General features: G+C 45.1%; 1 protein-coding gene across 4 annotated transcripts; it reads right to left on the reverse strand.

The window, feature by feature from the left end:
* Positions 1 to 24,935, reverse strand: PSEN2 (presenilin 2). Of its 4 annotated transcripts, none has more exons than XM_033144646.1 (11): positions 24,793 to 24,935; positions 19,139 to 19,314; positions 17,842 to 18,074; positions 17,349 to 17,490; positions 14,089 to 14,156; positions 12,725 to 12,945; positions 10,516 to 10,614; positions 9,118 to 9,195; positions 7,394 to 7,504; positions 3,404 to 3,522; positions 1 to 2,496 (listed from the first exon to the last, which is right to left on the reverse strand). In XM_033144646.1, the coding sequence occupies exons 2-11, from the start codon at positions 19,280 to 19,282 to the stop codon at positions 2,341 to 2,343; spliced, it is 1,371 nt and encodes a 456-aa protein (XP_033000537.1). In that variant the 5' UTR covers positions 19,283 to 19,314; positions 24,793 to 24,935; the 3' UTR covers positions 1 to 2,340. The 4 variants fall into 4 exon arrangements, with proteins under 4 accessions (XP_033000537.1, XP_033000538.1, XP_033000539.1 ...); XM_033144647.1 differs by lacking the exon at positions 24,793 to 24,935 and adding an exon at positions 24,663 to 24,760; XM_033144648.1 differs by lacking the exon at positions 24,793 to 24,935 and adding an exon at positions 24,619 to 24,696 and having other exon boundaries at positions 19,139 to 19,312.
* Between the last annotated feature and the right edge of the window lie 111 nt (positions 24,936 to 25,046).

Genomic DNA, 25,046 nt, shown 5'->3' on the forward strand with positions numbered 1-25,046 from the left:
TTAGGCAGATAAATCACATAATTAGCGTTGTTCTTAGAAGGGGGTATTTGGAAGCAAAGCAGATCAGATTTAAAATAAAAACCAAAACCTTAAAACAACCAATGTCCCTGGCAGGAAGTCCAAGTCAGAAGTAAAGTATTTGCGGGGCAAAAGCCTTGAATATTTTGAGCATCAACTGTTTCTCACTTAGATTAATGTGCACACCAGATTCAAATCTCACCCCTGTGTTTTGATACAAACATTATTCCCCAAATAGTTCACTCTTACATTAAACAGTTTCATAGCATTTCCAAGTTTGTCATTTAACACACACCCCACACAGCCGAAAGAAGTTTGATTGGCCTCAATCAATGGCTTCTCCCCCAAATCATTCCTGAACAGTGCAAAGCAAGAGGCTGCATGTGGGCTGCTTTTTGGCTCGATTGTCAATTCAAGTACGAGGGAGGCAACAGGGCAACTAACCCCCTGTTATTTACAACTTGCCTCCACTTAAAAGTTGGGCCCTCTGCTAGAGGATCTAAAAGTATGGGTTTGGAAGGGCTTTGGTGCCAAAGCTGAAGAAGCCCTGCACTCTTGCTTCATTCCTGTGGCTAAACTACACATTACACTGAATGGAGTCTCTGGCTTTTCTTTAGTGACAGGCGTGCGGGAGTCCCAACAATTATTGTGGTGGTAGCATGAGGAGTGGGGCTATTAGATTTCTCCTTTTCCTCCCCAGCAATGACTTTCACCAGGCCAAGTTGAAGGTTTAACTACTGGTATATGAAGCCCTTAATGGCTTGGGGCCAGTTTACTCATGCAACCACTTCAGTCTATGGACTCTGCACTACTACAGGCATCACAGCTGTAAAAAACTGCTATTTGAGTATCACACAACAACTTTGGAACTCCCTGCCTGTTGACACCAGGCAGGTGCATTTGCTGCACTCTTTTTCATGCTTAAAACTTTTTTGTTTTTGTTTGGGCAAGTCTATCTAGACATGTAGATGTTGATTTGTTTTAATCTATTTTTATGGTTCATTTTAATTATTTCTAAATGCTTTTCACTGATCATCTTAATATTTCTTGTAAACCACTCAGAGGTTTTATTACAATCAAGTGGCACATACATTTTTGCTAACAAATCCATGAAATACCCCTGGCATGGCTGGGAGGGTTAGCATAAAACAGGAGGAGGAAGAGGAGGTCCCATTGGTGCCAATGGGATTCTTTTCTTAACTCTTACAGCCGCATGGAGCCCTCGAATTTTGCCATGATAATGGCTGGGGAGGGAAAGGATAAACCTTCCCTCCCCACCTCCCTCTCTCGCAACTCCAGTTGGGCCTCCAACCCCCACGGCTGCAATTAAAGAAAAAACAAGAGATTTGGAAACCTGCTACATATTAATCATGTGCAGTTTTGCCTCCACCGAACCCCTGCACTTTAGCTGTATGCCTATTTTAAAGGAGCATTTTCACAGACTTAAAAAAGTGTGCTGCACAACTACCACCATTATAATTACTCTTTTTTGCAAGTTACTAGTGTAAACAGGAATCTTAAATTCGCCAACTACTCACCTCCCAGCCGAGGAATTATTTTTCTCACCGTGGGCTAATATAACCAATACCCTTTCAGAAAAAAATATCCTCTCATTTATTCCATTTAGATGCTTTATAGTATTTTTTTAAGCATACTGTACTATTATTATGGGGCTGCAGCTCTGTAGGGGCATGGGGACTTCAGCATATGAAACTGAACTTCCTGTTCCATCCAGACCACCCCCTGCTCACCCTCAAAATCAGCTGTGGAGGGCTAGCGCAGATTTTGGAGATACCTGGTGGGGGGAGAGGAAACAGAAGCCCTGTTACGCCAGTGGAAGCATGCTGGCGCAGCAGTACATCGAAACCATGATTATTCTTCGCTACGATTGCAACATCTCTGGCAAACTGGAATTTCACATTCATCATCTGCTCACCTCCTGGGAGAGGAATTTTGTTTCACCTTGGGCTAATATAACCAATGCATTTTCACATTCATTTACACACTAAACTAAAGCAGGAGGCCAGGCGTCTCAGGGTTATCGGGGCTGCAATGCTATGCAAGCTTACTTGGGAGCAAGCCTAACTGAGATCAGTAGTAAACACAGATAGAATCAGGCTGCGTGTCCTGCTCCCAGTCAAATTGTTCACATCAGAAATCGAAGGGCCTGGCTACTGAGTCTCAGGGGAGACTCGCACACGTGTTATTACTGGGATTCCTGAAAAATATATGGCACTAAGTGTAAAAACCATATCTATTGGAAAATGTCCTGTTGCACAGCAAAGACTCCAGAGAAGATCACCGCTGGTTTGTTTGCTTTTTTCAAATATATAGCTGATGGGCTGCAAGGGTGTCCATGAAAGGCTGCACAAGGTAATCTGTTGAGAAGTAGAAGATCAAGCCAAAGGTGATGGAGATGGGAAGGGCAGGTAACGCTTTCTTGAATACTGCCAGCAGCAAAAGAGTTAAACACAGGCCCTGAGGAGGAGGAGAAAAACGTTACTCGGAAGAAGGCCGGGTTATCCCCCCCCCCCCAAGAGATAAAAAAAATAATAGATAAAATACTGGAAGTGTCTTGCAGCATCTTAAGAGACTTAATAATAAAATATGTGTGTTGGGATTCCGACCTTATTTCATTATTTATTCAATTTGTACACCGCCCTATACCCGGAGGTCTATGCTATGCTTAAGCCTACTAGGCCTAACAGATTTATAACGGCATAAACTTTTGTGGACTGCAGAGTACCTCCTCAAGAGATCAACAGCTCCCCCTCTTACCTTGCTTAATGTGCAAATTTCTAGGTAGAATGTATTTTGATGCATTGAATAGAATGAAAGTTTATGAGTCATGGTGGAGCACATGTACAAATTCAACCGTCTGTTTTGTTGCTATTTTGTTGATGTTGTTAATATTGTTTTATAGGTATGAATGCTGTTGCATTTTGCGAATCCTATAATATGATTTTTGGTGTAACTGTGATGTTTAGCTTTTTCATAGAATCATAGAGTTGGAAGAGAGAGACCACAAGGGCCATCCAGTCCAACCCCCTGCCAAGCAGGAAACACCATCAAATCATTCCTGACTTTTGGCTGTCAAGCCTCCGCTTAAAGGCCTCCTTTTTTAGTTGTTTTGCTAATAGTGTTACATAGATGGGAATTGTTTTAATTTGGATTTGTGATTGTTCCACTGATGATTTGTTAAGTATTTTATACGGACTCCAAACTCCCATCAACCCCAGCCAACATGGCCGAGTTCATGTGGGGCGAGTTCTCACCTTTCAGGGGGTGGGCCCCGTGTGGGCAGGCATCTTCTGCAGCTGAAATCGATTCAGCTAGCCTGGCTTTATGACATAACATCAAGACATAACTTATCGATTTCACTTACTATGAGGATGGCTACAAAACAAGCCAGAGTTGTATTCCAGTCACCGCTAGCAGTGGCGGCTGCTTTGCCCACAAGTACACTGTAGAATATGAAGTCCCCAAGGCCCAATTTGACGCCTCCTGTTTAGAAGGGAGGGAAAGAAAGGATTCCGTCAGCTCTACGGAATTGCTATTCTGACAAGAAACGCAGTGCCGCTATCACCAACCATTCTCAGCTGTTATTGGGGCCAAAATCATCACGGCATTTGCAGTTCTCTAGTGGGTGGCGCTGTGAGTTAAACCACTAAGCCTGGGCTTGCCGATCAGAAGGTCGGCGGTTCGAAATCCCCCAAGATGGGATGAGCTCCTGTTGCTCGGTCCCTGCTCCTGCCAACCTAGCAGTTCGAAGGCATGTCAAAGTGCAAGTAGATAAATAGGTACCGCTTCGGCGGGAAGGTAAACGGCGTTTCCGTGCACTGCTCTGGTTCGCCAGAAGCGGCTTATTCATGCTGGCCACATGACCCGGAAGCTGTCTGCCGGCTCCCTCGGCCAGTAAAGCGAGATGAGCGCCGCAACCCCAGAGTCATCCGCGACTGGACCTAACGGTCAGGAGTCCCTTTACATTTACCTTTTAGTGGGTAGGGAAAGAGAACACTGATCTAGAGAAACTGGATCAAGTCTCCTATACTTTACATCCATTTCATTATCAAGGGTAATTTTTTTTAAAAGAGGGGTGCATTTTTCTGCTTGTCGGTAGGACATTGCTCTTTAGCTTTTGCCAGCAGGAAACTGGATGCCACGAGGGAGAGTTCATAGCAAGCAATGCAAGATTGTTTAACAGAACTTCAATCCTAAAAAAATTTACACTGGAGTAAGTCTTGCTAAACTCAGTAGGGCTTCCTTCTGAGAAGACATACAAAGAAATGCAGTTACTGGCCATGCAAGAGAGATACATCTCAAGAGAAAGGGTATTTTCCTACAAGATAATCTGGCTAAAACATCCGAGATGCGGAGAACTCCTTCTGCTTTAAAGGTGTTTCTGGAGACAGAAAGCCCTTACTCTGAGATGCACTCAACTTTTTTGCGGTGTGTGTGTGTGGGAAGTGTGGATTTTAATTCTCCAAAGTTTTGAATCTGTATCTGATCCAGTTCATGGTCAGGCATACATAATGTCCACACAAATCATTAGGGGAAGCCTTGGGGTCATAGCCTCGTGTGAGTCCTAACTGAACATCACCATCTGTACTGACAAAGCAAATGATCTGTAACCGTAGCATTTCCAGGACACAGCACTATTGTGGAAAAAGCATTGGAATGCACTGGAATGCAGATGCATTCCAAGACTCCTCCCAGGAATAATTTTTAATTTAATTTCCTAGACACTTTTCACAAACTCTCAAAGTCATTTCTAAAAGTGCACAATACAAAAATCCTTTAAAGCACACACACACACACACACACAGTGGCAGAGGAAGCCTTTTGGCTGCCCGGGACGGTAGCACAGAGGCACCCCCCTGGGGGCGGGGGTGTCGTGACGTCATGACGTCAGACGGAAATGCCGCGCATGCCCAGTCCATCCGGGCTGGTGCTGCTGCTCCTGCAGTGACCGAACAAGTCGCCGAGCGAGCGGTGGGTCATGGGGCTGCCCCGTCCGTCTGTATTTTTTTTTTAACAAAATTTTATTAGCATTTTCATAATATAACACAAACCCAACCCCACACCTACAAATACAAAAACAAATACAAATACACATAAAGTCAGGATTCTTCTTCTTGTTTATATACCTTACACAAAAAAAAAAATCTAGTTCTGAATCTTGACGTTTGACTTCCCCCGCCTTTTCACCTTCGGTTTTAATTCAATATACTATTTCCTTAACAACTTTTCTCTATAAAAATTTTTAACTTTACTTAAAAAAAACCATACTTATCTCCGTCTTTGCATTATAACCTAAATCATAACCAAATATTCTTATAGCTAAACTTATTTCTTCTGTCCTTTATCATGCTGCTTTTAACTTAAAATTCAATATCTCCTTGCTTATTTAAAATAATCCTGTAATTAACAGACTTCACACTCGGATTTCGGATACCATGGCAGACCATTTAGATTATACATTTAATACTTCAACCCACTCCCCCTCTATCCATTGTCTTTTCCTGTCTTTCTCCACAGCCAAATCTCCCATTGTCTTCCTCTGAGTGTCCACAGATCCAGGCAGCGTCCACAACAAACCCAGCATCGAGCCTCAGGGCGTTCCTCATCTCCATTCTGGGCTCCTCCGATTCTTTTGCTCCTTCTTCTTGTAAAAATCTTAATTCCATGTCCCTTGCCCCCGAGCTGCCACCTCGGGGTCTGGATATTGTAAATTTTCCCATTTCAAGTTCCTTTTCCCGGGTTCGCCCAGCCATTTCCGACCATCCTCCAAGCGCCCCTCCCAGCTCTTTGCCAAGGCTTGATTCCATTGTGTAGAACTTTTGAAAAGCCTCCTCTGTGGAAAGTACATCCTTTTTATGAATAATTCCACTCAAGACCTGTAATTTCCGATTAAGCAATTCCATCTGCAAGATAGTGAGCATTTCCTCATCCCTTAAATCAGAGTTCGATGCCAGTGCGATCACAAAGTCCAGCATTTTGAGAGAGAGGGTGAGTATCAGATTTCAGTTCCTGTCTCTTCCTTCCTTTGTCTCCATTTTTCCCACGACATACCAAGTCGCCGCCATTTCTCCGAAGCCGGAGTATAAAGACCAAAACTTCAAACGGAGATATTTTTTCCCCAGTTAACCCCCGAAGGGAGATCTCAACAGACTCAGTTTTCAAATTCCAAGTACTTTCTATGATTGTTGTAGCAGCAGTCACTTAAAGGGTTAATCTCTTTCACCACTCGAAGGGAGGGAGGCGGGCTGCCTTTCTTCTTTCCCCCAGAGCGTTCCAGGAATACAAAGAGTCAATCAATTACTCACAGCCTCTGGGTTCTTATCAGCTCCTTAATGACAGGTAGAACTTAGACGCTCATCACAGGCTTTGCCGCCGCATTTCCATCCCGGTTGGGGCATGTCCCCTATAGCCCGGCTCCGTAGTCCCTTCACCTCCACTCCCCCTTTACAGGGGGCGCGGGGGAAGGGTTCGGAGCCACAACGGGCACAGCCGGGGAGCCCAGGGCACGGGACGCTCTTCCCGCACCCCAACCGGAGCCCCGCTATGCGGCTGCAGGGCTCCTAACCCCCGGGATGAGCTGGGTGCTTCGCAGCCGAAGCAACCCACGACCACCCATAATGGCGTCAGCCGCCGGAAGCCTCCCCGTCCGTCTGTAAAGTGGTACAGACAGGTGCTGGGCGGCAGGGCTCAGTTTGGGGAGGGGCCGCCGAGTGTCACCCCCCCTCCCCTGGAACCCAGGGCATCCCGCCCCCCTACGTCCTGCCCTTCCTACGCCACTGCGCGCACACACACTTGTTATAAAAGCAAACCCCTCCATCCCCCAGATATAAGCTTCACCACCAAAATGATCCCCTCCCCAAAATACTATCAGCTGCTGGAGAAACTGACACTCAAAAATGCCAGGGGGTGTTAAGAACTCTGCCATAGCCCCAAACCTTTCCATTCCAATTCATGGCATGTAGTTTGGCATAAATTAGTACAAAAAGACCAAAGAGAGCAGAGCTGCTTTGGGTACAAGATTCTCATGTTCAGTAGCTGGTATCTCCATTTGAAAAGCTTTCACATAATATAAGCTAGTAAAGACCTCTAACCTGAAGCCTTTGGAAGCTGCTTCTAGCCAGAGGGTGGCATTTGGCTATAGGGACCAATGGACTCAATCTGAAAGGAGCTTCCTGCATTTTAAAGATACTAGAGCAGGCTTCACCAACCTTGTGCCCTCCAGATGTTTCTAACTACAACTCCCATCAGCGCCAGCCAGACACATGTGGAAGACACCAAGCTGGTGAACAGAATGTCCAAATTTGTATTTTGTATAAATACCAGCAAAGTGGCCATAAAAAGGATCTCAACTTACTTTCCTCCTCCTCTAAGGGAGGATCGATTGGATGGTCTGTCCTTGAATTTCTCATGTCAGGAACGGCTGGCTCAGCGTAACAACCATCATCATGGTTCTGTGCTCCCTCTGCTGAGAAGACCAAAAGCCACCCGCAACAATTTAGTACATACAATTATTGGATATATGCGCACACAAGCACATATAAGCTGCAGTGTTCTACAGACTTGCCTACAAGTCAGTTGTAAGAAAGAGTCAGTATATGTCAAAACATCTCACTGTTTTCCAAGCAAGAATTTCCATACAATATTTATATAACACTTTTTTCATCTTAATTTGATGAAGCAGTTCACAGCTGTCAGGAGTTCTCTTCCCTTTGATGTTGCTCATGAGAAAAGACCAGCTCCAGCGGTGAGCTATAAAGCTATTTATTGTTCATTAAGAGTTACAGAGTCTTGAAACATGACTGCTTAATAGTTTCAGTTTCCCGGACTGCTATGCTCCCGCGCGCGCCAACAGAGCCAATTTCTCGGCCCTCTGATATGACGTGGTCGCCTCCTCCTCCCCCTCTGCTCACTCACTTGTCTGCTACTGACAATGTTTGAAATCTCTCCCTCCTCCGGAGACATTTCCTGATGGGGGTTGGCAGAGGAAGATGAATCTGTTGAGATTATAGGCAACTGCTCTCGGTATCCCAGCAACCCCCCTTTACTGGATGAATCGCTATCTTTTCTCTCCGCTGCAGCTTGCCCCTTTCTCTCCCCCTGCTCCTCCTGAGCAATCCCTCTTTCCCTGACAACAGCACAAAGTGAAACCCAGAATAAGTAAAGTATCATAAACACACACACCAGAACTATATCGATGAAAGCAAATCGATGAAGGCTGAAAGAAGCAGCAGCCTTAATACCATATTGTCCTGAATACAAGCCGCACCCAAATATAAGCCGCAGCTTTAAAATTGGGGGGGGGGAAGAAAAATTTAAAAATACCCAAATATAAGCCGCTCCGTTCCTCACTGCACCTGGCTGCATACTTGGGGGGGGGCTGTGCTACGTTGCCAATGGCCTTTCCCTTTCCTTGCTCTCTCTCTTCCTGGCCTTGGGGGAGAGGACGGGGAACTACGCGTCGGACGGGCGCAGCTTCACCACGTTCCTGGCGCTGTTTGCCCCACGCTCCTGGCTGCATACCGTAAGGGCATGAATATAAGCTGTACTTTAACTTGTCACAGTCAGAATTTGGGGGGAAAGTGCGGCTTATATTCAGGCCAGTACAGTACATCAACTCCACAAAGACTTGATGAAATAGCATTTGAAAAGAAAAAGGGACTACAGTTAAAAAAAAAAAAAGAAAACAAGCAAACAACAACAGCAAACCTTGCTCCTAGTGGAAAGCATCCTAGCATCCAGAACATTTGGAATAGAATCAGGGATTCATCCGCAGATCTCAGTACTTGAGCCCACTGCCAAATAGATGTGGGTCCGAGAAAAATCTTGGGAGATTCTCATTCACACACAAGGTGCCAGAATTGGCCCTCCTTTCATGGCCAATGTTAACTATTTCACTGAAGTTTAGAACGTCTAATTTCAAAAGTAGCCCCGCTGTGTGTCGTTGGGAGTCTCAGTCAGCAAAGTACACCCACCGTTTTTGCCAACTAACAAGATGTTTCAGAATGAATTCACATGCTATTTATAAGCAAAGGAAGACTTAAAAACAAAACAAAACAAAACAGAGAATGCATAGGTCACCTTGATCCCTTGTCTCTTCAGAAGACCTCCTTCGTGCATTGTCTTGTTTTGCCATTCCCACAGTCCACATCATAGTAGCTACAGAGTGGAAAGGAAAATAATACATGACGAAGCTCCATATTCCATATTATATAATGCATTGCAGGTAGTTACACTTACCCATCTGTACAGTGGTACCTTGGTTCTTGAACTTAATCAGTTCCAGGAGTCCATTTGACTCCCGAAACCATTCGTAAACCAAGGCATGGCTTCTGATTGGCTGCAGGAGCTTCCTGCATTCAAGCGGAAGCCACATCAGACGTTTGGCTTCCAAAAACGTTTGCAAACCAGAACACTTACTTCCAGGTTTGCAGTGTTTGGGAGCCGTTCAGGAACCAAAGTGCCACTGTACATAGACTGGGTGCAGTGGGAACTATTTTGCCCAATCCATCAGTTTGCTATTTAAAAAATTCTCCAAACTGAAGAAAAACTCTGATTCCAAAGTTTTGTTAAGCCAAAACAGATTTTTCATTTTGAAGTAGAACTTCTGCTGGCTGTGTTTGGACAACTATCCAGAGATTCAAAAGTTGAGAAATTCCATTTATGAAGCTTTTTAGCAAAACAAACCATGGTTTATAAAGCTATGGGTGACAACCAGGACCATTTTGGAACAGCTGAAGCCCAAAGACCACAGTAGTTCAGTAATATCTGGAGGATCAAAGGTTTCCTGTAGTAGTAGGAGTAGTTGTTTGAATTTATACAGGGTGGTTCACAGAAAAGATCAACATAAAAACCACAATATATATACAGTGGACACTCGGGTTGCGAACATGATCCATGCGGGAGGCACATTCGCAACCCGCAGTGCCGCTTCTGCGCACGCGCGGATCGTGATCCGGTGCTTCTGCGCATGCACCGAAACCCGGAAGTAACCCGTTCCGGTACTTCAGGGTTCGGCGCGTCCGTAACCCAAAAAAGCGCAACCCACATCAAGCGCAACCCGAGGTATGACTGTAATCAAAATAAAAACAACAACCCAGTAACACCTCTCCCCCCCCCCAAGAGCCACATTTTAAAAGGGCATAGGATGTCAAACAGGTTAACCAAAGGCCTGGTTAAAAAAGAACGTTTTTGCCTGACGCCGAAAGGTGTATAATGAAGGCGCCAGGCAAACTTCCCTGGGGAGAGCATTCCATAGATGGGGAGCCAATGCAGAGAAGGCCCGTTCTTGTGTTGCCACTCTCTGGACCTCTCAAGGAGGCGGCACATGAAGAAGGGCCTCAGAAGTTGATCTCAGGGTCCGGGTAGGCTCATATGGAAAGAGGCAGTCCTTGAGGTATTGCGGTCCTGAGTCAATGTTGCCACACTGCAGGGTATATTCTGCAATGGACGCCCCTACACCCCCTCTGTTTTACTCACATGAATAAATAAGTGCCGGAAATATGGGTTCATTTCTCTCTTGCGCTGTTTCCACTAACATCCTGAGCGGCCCCTTTGGACATAAGACAGCCACCAAGTCTGGAGAGAGAGAGAGAAATCCATTGGATCCCAAATCACTTTGTAAGTATTTCATTTTCCTGCCATTTAGCAGCAGGTCATTTTTTCCTACTTTCATTAAAAAAAAAAAGTATGCATGGCAGACGTATTTCAGTCACTGCAGTGTAAGGGGTTATTCTATTTATAGATATGCCCTCTTGGCAGCTTACAAGATAAAGTAATCAAAAATCAAATCATGAGCAGCAAATTAAAAACACACAGCTACCAAGTCAAAAAGACCACTTTGAAAAATTGAAAGCAGAGGAACGCAGCTCCATGGCATTGAATCAGAACAGAGAAATAAAAATTATCAGAGCTACCGCAGTGCTACTCCACCAAATCAACTGTAAGTCCTGGGAAAACAAAAGAGGTCTTTACCTAGTGCCAAACAGACACTTAAGGTAGATATGAAGCGGGCCTCTCTAGGAAGACCATTGCAGACACAGGGCCAATGCTGAAGGGGTGCTTACATACAAGGCCACTGTCCAAACCTCATTGGGTGGGAGAATTTGAAAAAGGGACCTTGGGCAGCAACCTCAAGGCATGGGAAGAAGCCAGGGGGTGAGGAGCTAGCATTTGGTTGAGATGAATCTGAAACTGGGTCAGTTCAGAGAGTCAACCCTTGTTCAGGGAGAAGTGGGTCTTCTCCAAAACAGCCTAAAGCAACTTGAATCCTTCTCAAACCTTTGGGACCGATTCAGAGAGACACAGACTATGTGTAGATGAAAAACAGGGAGGGGAGAGGGAGAGAAGGGGAAGTAGTTTTGTCACTGACAAACCTACACTTAAAAAGTAGGTGCAGGGTGGCCACATGAACCATGGTTGTTGGGTTCAGATGTAACTCTAAACCAGAGGTCAGCAACCTAAGGCGCATGGGCCAGTTCCGCCCCATGAGCCTCCCAGAACCGGCCCATGGCCGTTTCCGTGGATTGGCGTGGGGATTCCACCATGGGTTTTTTTCCCACAGTGCAGGCACCTTCCCCCCCCCTCACCACAGAGGAACCTCCTCCCTCCCTCCTCCTGGTGCAGCAAATTGCCAGCCAATCGCCTGCTAAGGTTTGAGGCCCTGGCTAATGGACAAATGGCGGCTGCACGTGGCCGAGAGGAGGAAGGGGGCTGGGCTGAGCTGGCCGAGCGCATTTCCAACAGCCCCTCGTCAGAGCAAGCTGTTTGCAGCTGCCGCTCGTGCTGCTGCAGCCATTCAGCCAAGCGTGGCTCCTGTGCCTGCCCTTGCGAGCGGTAGAGGCTGCCGTTGCCGTCGTCGAACGAGCAGCCCGAAAGCAGCCCTTTTGGGTTGCTCGTTCCTCCGCTGCTGCCAGCCTCTGCCTCTCAGCAGCACCCTAGGTAGGCAGGGGGAGGGGAGGGGCTGAGGGAGAGAGAAGCCCCCTTTGCCGTGCACGCACACACACACACTCGCACTCTGGCCCACCAGGAGGTTTGTGGTGCAGTGAACTGGCAACCCCCCAAAAAGCTTGCCGACCCCTGCTCTAAACTATACTTGGTTCAAACCACGGTTCACAAGACAACTCTTTACGTCCATTCACAGAACATTACAGGGAAGGAATGTATCAGTTGACAGTTCATTTCAAAAACACAAACAGAGCTTCTCAACTTGTTCCATTCATCATGATTCCCTAATCCCTGCACCAATCTTTCTGATATTTTTTCCAGCTTTCTTTCTAGGAAGCCTTCTACAATGCTTGCAGAGGAAGCTGATGTGTCAAGGAGGAGATCTCGGGCCCATTAAAAGGGCAAAAACAAATTGTCAATTATTTTATTGTCATCCAGGTGCAAATTCGCTGTGCATGCAAAAGCAAACGTCCCCTGTTGAACCCTGGAAAGCCACTGCTAATCAGTGTGGACAGGACTATGCCACTCGATACAAGGCAGGTTCCCGAGGGTTCCTCTCTCAGCCATCCCCCTGAAAAACACTGTAATGGAAAACTGGCCATTAGCTGACTATGAAATATTGCTGGTACAAACACCAATATAGGCTAGCTCCTGTGAGTTTCCCTTTTCCTAGCTAAAGAATGTGATGAAGAATAGAAAACGGAAAAAGATCACCCTGAAATCTCTTCCATTACAGACGTACCATAAACTGATATGCCTCCCAGAATGACCCAGGCTGACCACTCAGGCAGGTACTTAATGAAGACTAAAGCCATCAAGGCACTGATCATTATGAGATAGGCTTGCTGGAGGTGCAAGGGCCCCTTCCAGTGGATGCAAATCATCCCAACAGCTCCAAAATTCCAAATGAAGAAGAACAGGGTAGGATAATCCATGGCCACATTGTAGGTTTTTAGCACTTCACTGCAGAACAAAACAAAAAAGAAGTTTAGTCAAGGAAACAAATAATAATAAGAAGAAGAAGTGTGCATGCACACGAAAGCTCATACCAAGAACAAACTTAGCTGGTCTCTAAGGTGCTACTGGAAAGAATTTTTTATTTTGTTTTGACTATGGCAGACCAACACAGCTACCCACCTGTAACAAGAAGAATGATGTTGTTATTTGTACCCTGCCCATCTGACTGGGTTACCCCAGCCACTCTGGGTGGCTCGCAAAGTACCATATTTTTCGCTCCATAAGATGCACTTTTTCCCTCCTGAAAAGTAAGTGGAAATACCTGTGCGTCTTATGGAGCAAATGGTGGTCCCTGGAGCTGAATTGCCCAGGGGCCAAAAGCAGATTGTGCTTTTTATTTTACAAAGAGAAAAGGGAGCGTTGAAAGGACCCCGCTCAGCAGCTGATCAGCAAGAGATCGGGAGAGAGATAAGAGTCACGGCTCCCTTTCAGCCCTGCCCTCCTTTGTTGAATGTGCTGCAGAGGGAGGTTGTTTGCTTCCCCAGGACATGTGACTGGCTGATTAGATTATCTGTATGGAAACTGTAGAAATGGCTCCCTTTACTTAAGATTTTTCAGAAATGTGAGTTAAACCCCATAAAAATGGGGCTTTCCCCCTTGGCTTTTCCCCCTTTGCAAAAGGAGCTTTGCATTTCCCCCTATGCAAAAAAAGCTGCAAAACCTTTAGCTGATCCTCAGAAAAGACCAAAAAAACAACAACAACAACAACAACAACCCAGGGCTTTTCCCTTTGCAAAAAAGCTGCAAAACCTTTAGCTGATCCTCAAAAAAAAAAAAAGGCTTTTAGAGGAGGAAAACCAGAAAAATATTTTTTTTCTTGTTTCCTCCTCTAAAAATGAGGCGCGCCCTATGGTCCGGTGCGTCCTATGGCGCGAAAAATGCGGTAACCACTAGAAGACAACATTACAAACAATGTAATAAGGATTTTGCCCTGATGTAAAACAGATCAGGGATTCTAATCTTTTTGTTATTATCAAACACTCGGAAGTCAGAAACTCATGCTAATCTACTAACAGTCATTCACTGGTCTCTACCTTCTGTCTAGCCCTGCTAAGTTGCTAAGGATCAACAGCACTTACTCACACTTACCCAAGGTAGATGTAGGTGAAGAGGAACAGCAGCATCAGAGATGAGAGAATGAGCCAGCCATGAATGAACTGTTAAAACAGAAGACAGTGGTACACGTGGTTGCTTTGCACAGATGTATCAAAGAAGTGCTCCTCTCCTCAACCAGTTTCTTAACCATACTGCTTGTTTTTCAGGCTATGGTTTGGTTTGCATATAACATGAAGCCATGGTTTGTTTTGGCAAAGTGTGGTTTGTCTGGATTTCTGAATCCAACCCAAAACGTTTTGTTTTTTAGCATCAAACTATGATGCAAAGCCATTGCTTTTTTTGGTGTCCATTGAACCATGGCTTGAGCGAAGTATAGCCTGAACCCAACAACCATGGTTCATTTGGCCACCCTAACCCAAACACTTGCCACACCACAGAAACACCAAGCCAAGAGCAGCTGGAAAACAAAACAGGCTTTGGACAAACCATGGTTAAAGCACACCTATGTGCCAGACTTTGAACATGCGGCTTCCCTCTTGAGGCGTTTTGTTCCTTCTCTTTCCAGGGCTTCCTTGACATCAGATTTCAAATGCTGCTACGGTTAACAACAAGAGCAATGAAACAGATGCACCTACCATCCATCAGGCTTTAAGGCACATTTGTTTTATGGAAACATTTCTGATGCAGCAATCGGGAAGTGCAAGAAACAGAAAGATGAAACAAGAAATCCCTGGATTGTGTGGGAATAGTAACCTTTTGGGTCAGAGTCAGAGCTGTCAACCTTCCTTTTTTTGCATTGGGAAACGGCGCTGGAATAAGGGAATTTCCTGCAAAAAAAGGGAAAGTTGACAGCTATGGTCAGAGTGACTGAGCAAAAACGTGAAAGGTCAGTGTATATCCGTGAGTTTTTTCAGTGTCTTGCTCAGGGATAGGGAACCTGTGGCTCTCCAAGTGTTGTTCAACTGTAAGTCCCATCATGCCTGAGCACTGGCCGGGGCTGATGGGAGCTGGAGTCCAACAACATCTGGAAGGACCACAGGGACAAAAGGTTCCCCACCTTTCTGCTCCAAAGCATAGCTGTCAACGTTCCCTTTTTTTTGCGGGAAATTCCTCCAGCGCTGTTTCCCATTGCAAAAAAAGGGAAAGCTGACAGCTATGGCTGTTTCCCAAATGCAAAAAAAAGAAGGAAGGTTCACAGCTCTGCTCCAAAGTACTTGTCAGAGACCTCCTTATTACAGGTCCCAAGAATCTTTGGCACACCACATTCTCTTCAGCTCAGAGGCACCCTGGTGTGCTCCTTGCTTGGGTGCCAGTGTCATCATTTTATACTTTGGTGCACTTTCCTCCCACACACTCCACTGGTTTCTTCTCTCCACTGGAGTTAACGGTCCCAAACCCTTCCCTGTCTTCTTCCTTGCCTTCTCAGCGTGTGGCCCAAAATTGACATGCGCTATTTGGTTTATCGGTTCAGGGGACACAGAACAAACAAACCTGATAAACAGAAACTAGGTGGCAACCTCTCTTGGTGATCTGATCCCTTCTCTTTCGAAATTTGCCAATTTGGATGGCCGCAGGTTCCCCATGCCTGTACTGGCCTATGTCAACCTCCTATTATATGAATTTACTGCATAGCCCCTTAGGAAGCCTGCAGGGATCACCCAGATACTGTTCAAACACAGCTCTTTGCAAAGGGATGCATTTGCTATGTATTACCTAACAAGGCCTTTGTGCTTTCTCCAAGTGTTTCTTCTTGATCTTTCATTAAATCCTTACAACATTCAATTACCATTTCTTTAATAAAGTGCCTAAGCTTTATTAAGTTCTCGGGAGGTCATCCAAAATAACTAATAAACCAGATGAGCAACTGGTCACAGTCTCCTTTTAGAGAGAGAGAAAAAGCTGTTGCGTAAGTACTCTTTGGTGTCTTCTGAAGGTCTGTACAATTTCTGACCTCCCCGCTGGACAGAGCCCACCAGATATGTACTGTAGCTTGCCAAGCTCTGTTTTCGTAATCCCAGGCAGACAGCAAGGACAGGCAGTTTAATCAAGTCCCTTGCGGACCACCATATATGGCAGGTGGGCCGCTCTTTGCTCGGTGTGTTACAAAATGTGCAGGCCTGTTTTAAAAATACCAATTTCACGCTTCAACACAATCAAGTTTCTTGACCTATTTTGGAATGAAGTGATCTTTCATTTTGTCTTTAAAAAAAATTGATTCCTGTGGCATGAAGAAACTCTTTCGAAGCTCCATGTCAGTCTAATCCCATGGAAATGGCTTGTTTACCCAAACCCATTTGAAATATTGTGGGCAGGCACAAAATGATGTCTCCTGCAACCTTCTTAATATCTGTAGGGTTGCCAACAAAAACCACACTATTACCAGTTATTAGATGGCCATACATTCCATGTTGCTGAATATAAAATCCGGATTCCCTTCCTGCCTATGCCCAAGTTATCAGTCCTTTCATTTAAGGAATGAAAAGCCCCAAATTTTTGGAAGGGGAGTTTTGGGAGCTGCATGATCACCATTGTACCATGCCAGGTGCAGTATCAGTCCAACCCTCCTCATTCAGAACTATGGCCAAACAGGGAAATAAAAAGATATATTTATAGAAGTAAGTCTGGTTCAGAAAAGGCAATTAGCATATTAATTCTGAGCCTAAGCACAGAACGTGCCCAGCAATATCTTAGCAAAATTTTGGAAATAGCACAATGCATCTTTGGCTCTTAAAATAACATTATAAAAGCTAAGGTTGAAGTCTGAAAGGGCTCTCACCAAAGAGAGAGCCTGAAGTGAGTGCCTAAATCAAATTATTCTGCAGGTTTTCAATGTTCTTCTGTTTGTAGTGAAGAGAAGCTGGTTGTGGAAGGCATCTATTGGCTAGTGCTTATTATACCAAATAGCCCATGTGGTGTTGGTGACATGCTATTGGACTACAACTCCCATCATCCTCAATCACCGTCCATCCTGGCTGGAGCTAATGCAAGTTGAAATCCTACATCTATTAGGCACCAGGTTGGTACACTTCCCTCCCTGGAAAAGTTTTGAAATAGTTTGTAAGTTGTTCATGGATGATACCTCTAGAAATATATCTAAACTGCTTTTAAAAATATATCTGAGCCTATTTAAAAAAAATAAAAATGTGAGCAATGCACTTGAATGGAGGAACAAAAACACATGACCGGTTTCTGACTTACAGGTATACAAGGCAAACTGAGAAGATCCATTGTGAGGACTGCTAAAATGGTTATGTCTGTTTTCATCGCTTGCAAATCTTAGGCCATCGCCTTACCTTGTAACAACGGTACTTGTATAACAGAACCAAGAAGATCGTCATTACTACTATGACACTGATCATGATTATGGTATTCAGCACAGAGTTCAAGAGACGCTGGCCAACATTGGGCGTGTCTTCCGTAAATGGGGTATAAATCCTGCAAGAAAAGCATAGCATGTCTTTTTTTTTTTTTAAGTGGTTTTGCCCTGGCACAAATCAATCATCGACACAAACTCAGCCCTCCAAGTTGTGTTGTGGATCAGCAACATACTTAAGCCAATGCAAATCCCCAACTCTAATTGACAAAAAGGTGGCAGAAACAAGGCGCATCAACTAGACTCAGAGCTGACCCTTCCAGTAAGTAGGGACTGAGATTCGTACTGGAATAGCAAAGGGTCAATTGCAGAGAAAGGAGGACAGCAAAAGATCAAATGAAAATAAAGGAGGCTTGTTTTGATGTAGCCTTCAAGGCAATCGCATTACCCAGGGTCAGACAAGGACTACTTACAGCTGTCCGTTCTTCTCGGTGTAAAACCGCACCGACTTTATGGTTGCAACGACCACAACCATGCACAACGTGACAGGCACAAACAGCATGATCACATGTTTTGCTCCGTATTTCAAGGTCAGCTCTTCCTCCTCGCTATCCACGGCAGCGAGCACTCTGGCTATTCTTTCCGTGTCGGCCGCGTTTCCATCAGCAGTTTTGTTGGCGCTCCCGCTGCTGCCAGGGCGTCCTTTCTACAAGGAAGAGCATGCAACACGGGGTTAGCAGCTGGCAGGTCCTGCCCTCCCGAGAGGGTCTTATACCTGGATCACCAGTTGTCCGCCCAAGTTACCCTGCCTCCATCCCACTCTGCTCATCTGCTCAATTGCCAACCTACCCAAGTTCATTTAACCCGCAAAAATGCAAAATAAAATAAAATAAAATAAGCATGTTCTACAGCAGGCATAGGCAACTCCGGCCCTCCAGATGTTTGGGACTATAATTCCCACCATCCCTGACCACTGGTCCTGTTAGCTAGGAACGATGGGAATTGTAGTCCCAAACATCTGGAGGGCTGGAGTTTGCCTATGCCTGTTCTACAGGGTACAACTTGGAAAACGGAAGGAGCAGGCAGTGCTCCTTGCCCTCAGCAATCCCTCCATTCAATAACCCACCCAAATGATTGGAGGTTGATGAGAATTTGGTGTGCACAGGGCTTGCCTATGTTCTGCCACAGGGATGAGGAACCTTCTTTCAGACAAAGGTCCATATTCCCTAGTGGGCTATCTTTTGAGGAGGATGTGTGTGTCACATGACAGCGGTGGGCCGAAGCATAGGCAAAACACAGATGGGACTTTTACCTTTGGACTGTAAGCTACATTCCAGCCATACAACGGCCAGAGGTTCTCTCTCTCTCTCGCGCGCACACACACACACACACACACATTTTGATGCTCCAGGTAAGCAAGATGCTTTTGCTCAGTTTAATTACACATTCGGAATGTGACATTCCAGCCAGAAAAAAAGCACCTGAGGAAGGTGCAGTGCTAGTGAAGGCTGTGGCCTGGGGAGAGTCCAGAAGGCGACATTTGGTCACCAGACCATCTCTGTTCTAGAGAATTTGAGCATCACCAGTTCCTCTTAACAGGAATATCGTCTCCACCTTAAGTCACTCATTCTAAGGCTTAAAAACAAACAAAAAAACCCCATACAGATAAGTGACTCAGGAAGGCATATGAAGGAAGAACCCACAGAGAGGACAAGATTAGTGTTTTACAAAGTGTTCCTTCTTCCCAGAAGTGGAATATACACCTACCCCCCTGTGCGTGAGTGTTTCTCCAGCTTCTGGTGTTTGTGTGTCATCTTGGTAAGAAGGCAGAAGGGGGCTCTCAGCCGACATCAAGGACGTTCTCTCGTTGCAGGGTTCCTCCTCACTGTCTGAGTTGTTCATGAAGGTGATCATGCTTCCTCCTTCACAGAGAACCTTGCAGTGCTATATTAGAGACCCACAAAAGGTTGAGCCGTGGGAGAATGGCAAGAAAAAGTCAAGATCATGACACCTACGAACTTATTTTGAGCACAGCCCACATAAGGCTACTTACACATAACCAAAGCACAATACAATTTAAAATGAAGAAAAACTAGGCAATTTATCGGCACAAAACTTCAGGGGAATCCCCACTTACACAGGGGTTCCATTCCAGATGTGTACAAGTGGGGGTTCCCCTGTTCCGCCCGCCCCCCTGCACAGTTTTCAGTGCACATGTCAGCGAAGTTGGAGGGCGCCTGTGTAAGTTTCAGCAGAGTAAAACATATTAAAACACCCTATGGGTGATATTCAATGTTAGTCCTACTCAAAGTAGACCCATTGAAGTTCATGAATGCGATTAACTTAGACCCACCAAAATTAATGAACCTGTTCTTAGGACTTAGTTGAATACAAAAACATTCTAAATTTAAGCTCATCAATTACAAGTCTAAAATAGGAGGTCAGCCTAAATAAAAAGGATTTTAAAACTCTTTTAGATATAGTGAGAACTAGCAATGCCAAATTGCATTTTCCATTGTCAGAGACACCGTGACAGGGAAGCATCCACGTATCTTGTGAATCTTATGCTAAACTAATCCACACTCTGGAACTGTATTTTGTGCCACTTAAAAATTCATATATGCATATACTGTAAATATAAGACACACAGAGAGAAGTGTCCATTTTTTGGCAGAAGTAGTGGAACACAATTTGGAAAAGCCTTGAGGCAAAGGAATATAGGAATTCTGAGTTCCACAGTTCCAAAGATAGACCGACTGGTTTGGAAAAGGATTAATGGCACTTCTGCACTGAAAGAAGCACAATACTGCACCAATGTATTTAGATCCAGCTTCTGAGTGGCCTATGAGCCTAAGGTAGGGTGGAAGCAAGTGGGTAAACAACATACATGCTCCCCACCCCATTGCTGGGTTCAGCTGCCACCAAGTTTGAGTCCCAAAATGATTTGTGGTTATATCTTCTGAAAACACTTTGGAACATAATAATCGCCACACACAGAGGGAAGGGAAAATCACCTGTGCTGGAACTGGTTCTGAATCTCTGGATGCCATCCTTCAATACGGATTTTGTTCAGCCTAATTGTAACATTGAGCAGGGCCTCCCAAGGTTGAAATCCAGGCCTCAGAGGTTGAAATCTACTGAGAATCAGGAAACCTAGATTCTATTCTAAGTTCTACCTGTTATCTTGCTTCATGTTGTAATCTAGACCGAGCAAAATGAAATATTTACACTTGTTCCCTGTTATCTGATAAGCCCAACTCACACTCAGCTTCCTCTAAGGAAGAGATGGGGAGACACTGGGGTGATTTGCAGTTGATCGGCAAGAGTTTCCAACTTTGAATACTTCAATAGCAGCAAATAAAAATAAACAAATCTCTTCCATGACTGGCCTTGTGCTAGTTGCTTCTCTTTCAGCCTGAAGAGTTCCTCTGCTGTAGAAGAGTATGTACTGGCTGCTCTTGACTACTGGCCAGTATTAGAATTTGATATATACAAATTCGATCTGTATTAAACCCTATGCAAATTTGTACTTTTATGTGTATGAAAATGTATGGCTTAGGGCAGTCTTTGCCAATGAGTGCCCTCAAGATGTTTTGGACTACAACTCCCATCAGCCATAGCCAGCACATGTTGGGTTATATATGGGATATGTAGTCCAAAACCATGGGAAGGCACCCAGCTGGCAAAGTCTGGTTTCTGGGTTGTGAAGCTTGACATTTAATTCACAAATGGAGTCAGTTTTGCCTTCCCAGGTCCAGACGCATTTGCTTTTGTTCCACTGTTGGCTCCAGTTGGACTGTGGAAAGTTGGACAAGGGCACCCCTCTAGTTCAAAATATCTTACGATCAACAAGGCTCTGGAAATGGTTGTGGGAGTTCAGCCTGGATAAGAGGAGAATGAGAGGAGATATGATGGCGATCGTCAAATATTTAAATGGGCTGTCACATGGAAGATGGAGCAAACTTATTTTCTCCTGCTCCGGTGGGTAGGAACCAAACTAATGGCTTCAAGTTACAAGAAAGGAGATTCTGACTAAACCTCAAGAATAATTTTCTGACAGCAAGGGCTCTTCGACAGTGGAACGGACTCCCTCAGAAGGTGCCAGACTCTCCTTTCATGGAGATTTCTAAGTAGAGGTTGAATGGCCATCTGCCATGGATGCTTTAGTTGAGATTCCTGCATTACAGGGGGTGGACTTGATGAGCCTTGGGGTCCCTTCCAACTCTACCATTCTGTAATTCTATCACTGTGTCTTCTTCAGCTTTGGAAAACAAAAATGAGAACATATGCTTAGAGAGCTCAAGTGTGTTGTGTCGCACTGCTGATGATGCGCGTTTGTTTGGACTAGCAGCAATTGGCAAGGGGACTAACAGGCTCCCATGTGGCTTGTGATTATCAGGCGCACTGGAGTCAGGTTGACTGAAACAAACATGACAAGATTTGATGCACTAGCACAGAAGTGGAGCAAGAAAAGGGCTCATCTACAGAGTGGTTATTTTAGAAGTAGACACAATCTGCTCCTGTTGTGCACTTACACGGTCCTTTAAATTCACAGGCTATGGGGCTTTCTTCCAGCACTTGTGCTTCTCTAATCACATGGCAAACAGGTCTAACTGTGAGACAAGCATGGAATGTACAGTTAGGCACTCTACTTCCAACTTTCTTTATAGGCCTTTTTGAGGGCCAGTCCTCACATTTCTTACCGGTACAGTCGTACCTCGGGTTACGTACGCTCCGTACTTTTCGGATTATGAACTCCACTAACCCAGAAGCGCAACCCGACATGCACATGCGATTTGCACATGCGCAGAGCGTTTTTCACTGTTTCTTCGGTCTGCGCATGCGCAGAACGAATTGTTCGGGTTACGTCCTTTTCGGGTTATGTACTGTAACCCAGAATGGGGTACCACTGTACTTTTAACAGAAAAATTTCTATTGTAGTTCTCCCCACTGCTCCTTTAATATTACCCTCTCTCATCTTTGACTATGCATCCTTAAAAAAGCAAAAACGCGTAACACTAAACGAGTACCTCTGAGCATGAATGGAGTGCCTTTCCTCCCCACTGAGCTCCAGCAATCTGATCCCACACAATTAAGGAACAGGGCTTCCTCCTAGGGCAGGTGACAAGGCTCCCAGGAAAGCCTCAACAGTAGCACCTTTCAACAGAATCCCAACGACAGAATCTGTTCTGGGTAACCTTTGCATAACTTGCAATTTCTGCTGTTCTCGCACACCATTGCTAAACTTTTATATCTACATACTTTTAGCCCTACTTCGTGCTATGTCCCCAGCTGGGATTGTGAGCTCCTAATTTACCCACAACACCGGCTGGCATATCATTACAAAACCAAAAAAAGGCATCTTGTTTACAATGTGCCAGGTTAGAACAATGCAATCTTTAGAGAGTCGGGAGCAAGGTTACTGTTCTAAAAGGTACTTTGCTTTCCCTGAAATGGTTAGGATTGACACCCAAACAAACATTCTCAAGGTTAGGTGGAAAATGAGAGCATGAAGGTCAAGCAAGCAAAACCATTGGTTGATCCAGCTCATCACTGTCAACACTAGGGCTGGGTGATATATTGATATATCGCCGGAAACCAGTTTGAAGTCCATAATGTGATATTGGTTTGAGAAGTTTTGACCTGCCAATATACAGTTGTACCTTGGATCCCAAACACCTTGGTACTCGGGACGTTTTGGCTCCCGAACACCGCAAACCCAGAAGTGAGTGTTCTGGTTTGCTAACGTTCTTTGGAACCTGAACGTCCGACAGGGCTTCCATGGCTTCCAATTGGCTGCACTGACTACCAAGTTTAAAGAGTATGCATTGCAGGGCATGAAAAAGGCACATAGGTTTATGCTCAGGACTCTCTTTTGTACACCATTTTATTTGTCTTTCATGTTATTCCTATTAACATAACTTTGATCATGCAGATTCTCAATTGGTAATCCCATTTGCTCAAGCTTGCCCAATAAGAGTTTCTGTCATAAAGGCATTTGTAGTTTCCTTTAGTGGAAAAAAATCCCAAGAAATGTTCTCTTATGATAACTTCAGGCTCAGGCATCTTATTATCTGGCTACATCCACGTAACATGCTGTCATGATCATTTGTTCAAAATGATTAACAGTCCAGAATAATTTAGTAGTATTTGGTTGTGTTTGCAGGTGCTAAGGTTCCCTCCTGCTTTATAGCACCTACTTGAATATGGCTAAGCTCATTTTGTATATCTTTTCCTAGGTGGTGAACCGTATTACATAATCTCCAGTCAACTCTACCGTCTATTTCATATTTACATTTTTTTAAAATCGAATGTATGAATTACTTCAAAGATGATAAAATTCTTCAAAATGTAAATGGAAAATCTTATCAGAAGTTTATAACAAAAACTAATTTGTAGAAAATTGTGCCCCTCAAAAGTCAGTACTGTGCTCTTCTGAAATCTGCACCCTAGGCAGCCACCTAGTTGGCCTAATAATAGCACCCATCCTGGTCACAGGCTAGCAACAGCTAAGATCACATTTTCAATGTTGTTGTTGCTATTAATTAATTAAATTCATATGCCACCCTGGAGACAACACTTTCTATAGCGTACCATAACTGTGATCAGATAAGTGCTTCTAAGACACTTAGATGTTTTGGGGCTACAACTCCCACCATCCCTCGCTAACAGGACCAGTGGTCAGGGATGATGGGAACTGTAGTCCCAAAACATCTGGAGGGCCAAGTTTGGGGATGCCTGCTCTAAGATGCCAGCAACACACTTTTCACTTTCCTTGGATAGGAAAACAAAAACATAAAACGATGAATTTGGGAGTGCTCACTTAAAAGGGCAATGCGAAAACACCCAAAATATTACTGATGGCAAAAATCGGGCATAGGCAAACTCGGCCCCCTAGATGTTTTGGGGACTACAACTCCCATCATCCCTAGTTAACAGGACCAGTGGTCAGAGATGATGGGACTTGTAGTCCCAAAACATCTGGAGGGCCCGAGTTTGCCTATGCCTGGCAGAAATAATAACACCCACACTGAAGATCCTGCACTAAGAGCTTGCTGTGCATCTTTCACGAACTACAGTATATTCAAGGCAGGGAGGCATTTTAAATGTTTTACCACTCCCTGGTAAAGAGGAAGTCTGCAGGGCACAGTTCCCTCCGGCGTTCCCCACTCCTCCATGGAAGGCCCATAGCAGGGATCCACTCTCAGAGAGAGAGAGAGTCCTGGGAGATTCCCCTTTCCCCCTCTTACCTAAGGCGACCTCTTCTTCCCACCCACTCGCATCGCGGTCTTACTTTGCTGCCCGCAGCCCTTTGCACCGGATTCAGTCCAAGGCTGTAATCCTTAAAAGCCAGAAAGACGCCCGGAAGTCGGGAGTTGCCAGACAGAAAGCGCCTCGCTGCACCGCGCCTCCGAGACCCTCACCTGGCTGGGTCGCGCCCCCCGGCCGGCCGGATTCTGCCGCGACCCGAAGCCACGAGTTCCAGGACTTCTTCACCTGGCCGCCCGGCTCCTTAACCCCTTCGACGGCTCTTCCGCTCCTGATTGGCTCCGGCGCGTTCTCTTTCTCGAAAGGCTCGCTTTCGGAATGCCGCGTCTCCTCATTGACGCAGGCGGCTGCCGCTCAGGGAATGCCCACCCTCCCTCCCGCCTTCTGCCCAATGAGGAAGATGGGCAGG

The sequence above is a fragment of the Lacerta agilis genome, chromosome 3 (genome assembly GCF_009819535.1).
Source record: "Lacerta agilis isolate rLacAgi1 chromosome 3, rLacAgi1.pri, whole genome shotgun sequence".
Classification (NCBI taxonomy): domain Eukaryota; kingdom Metazoa; phylum Chordata; class Lepidosauria; order Squamata; family Lacertidae; genus Lacerta; species Lacerta agilis.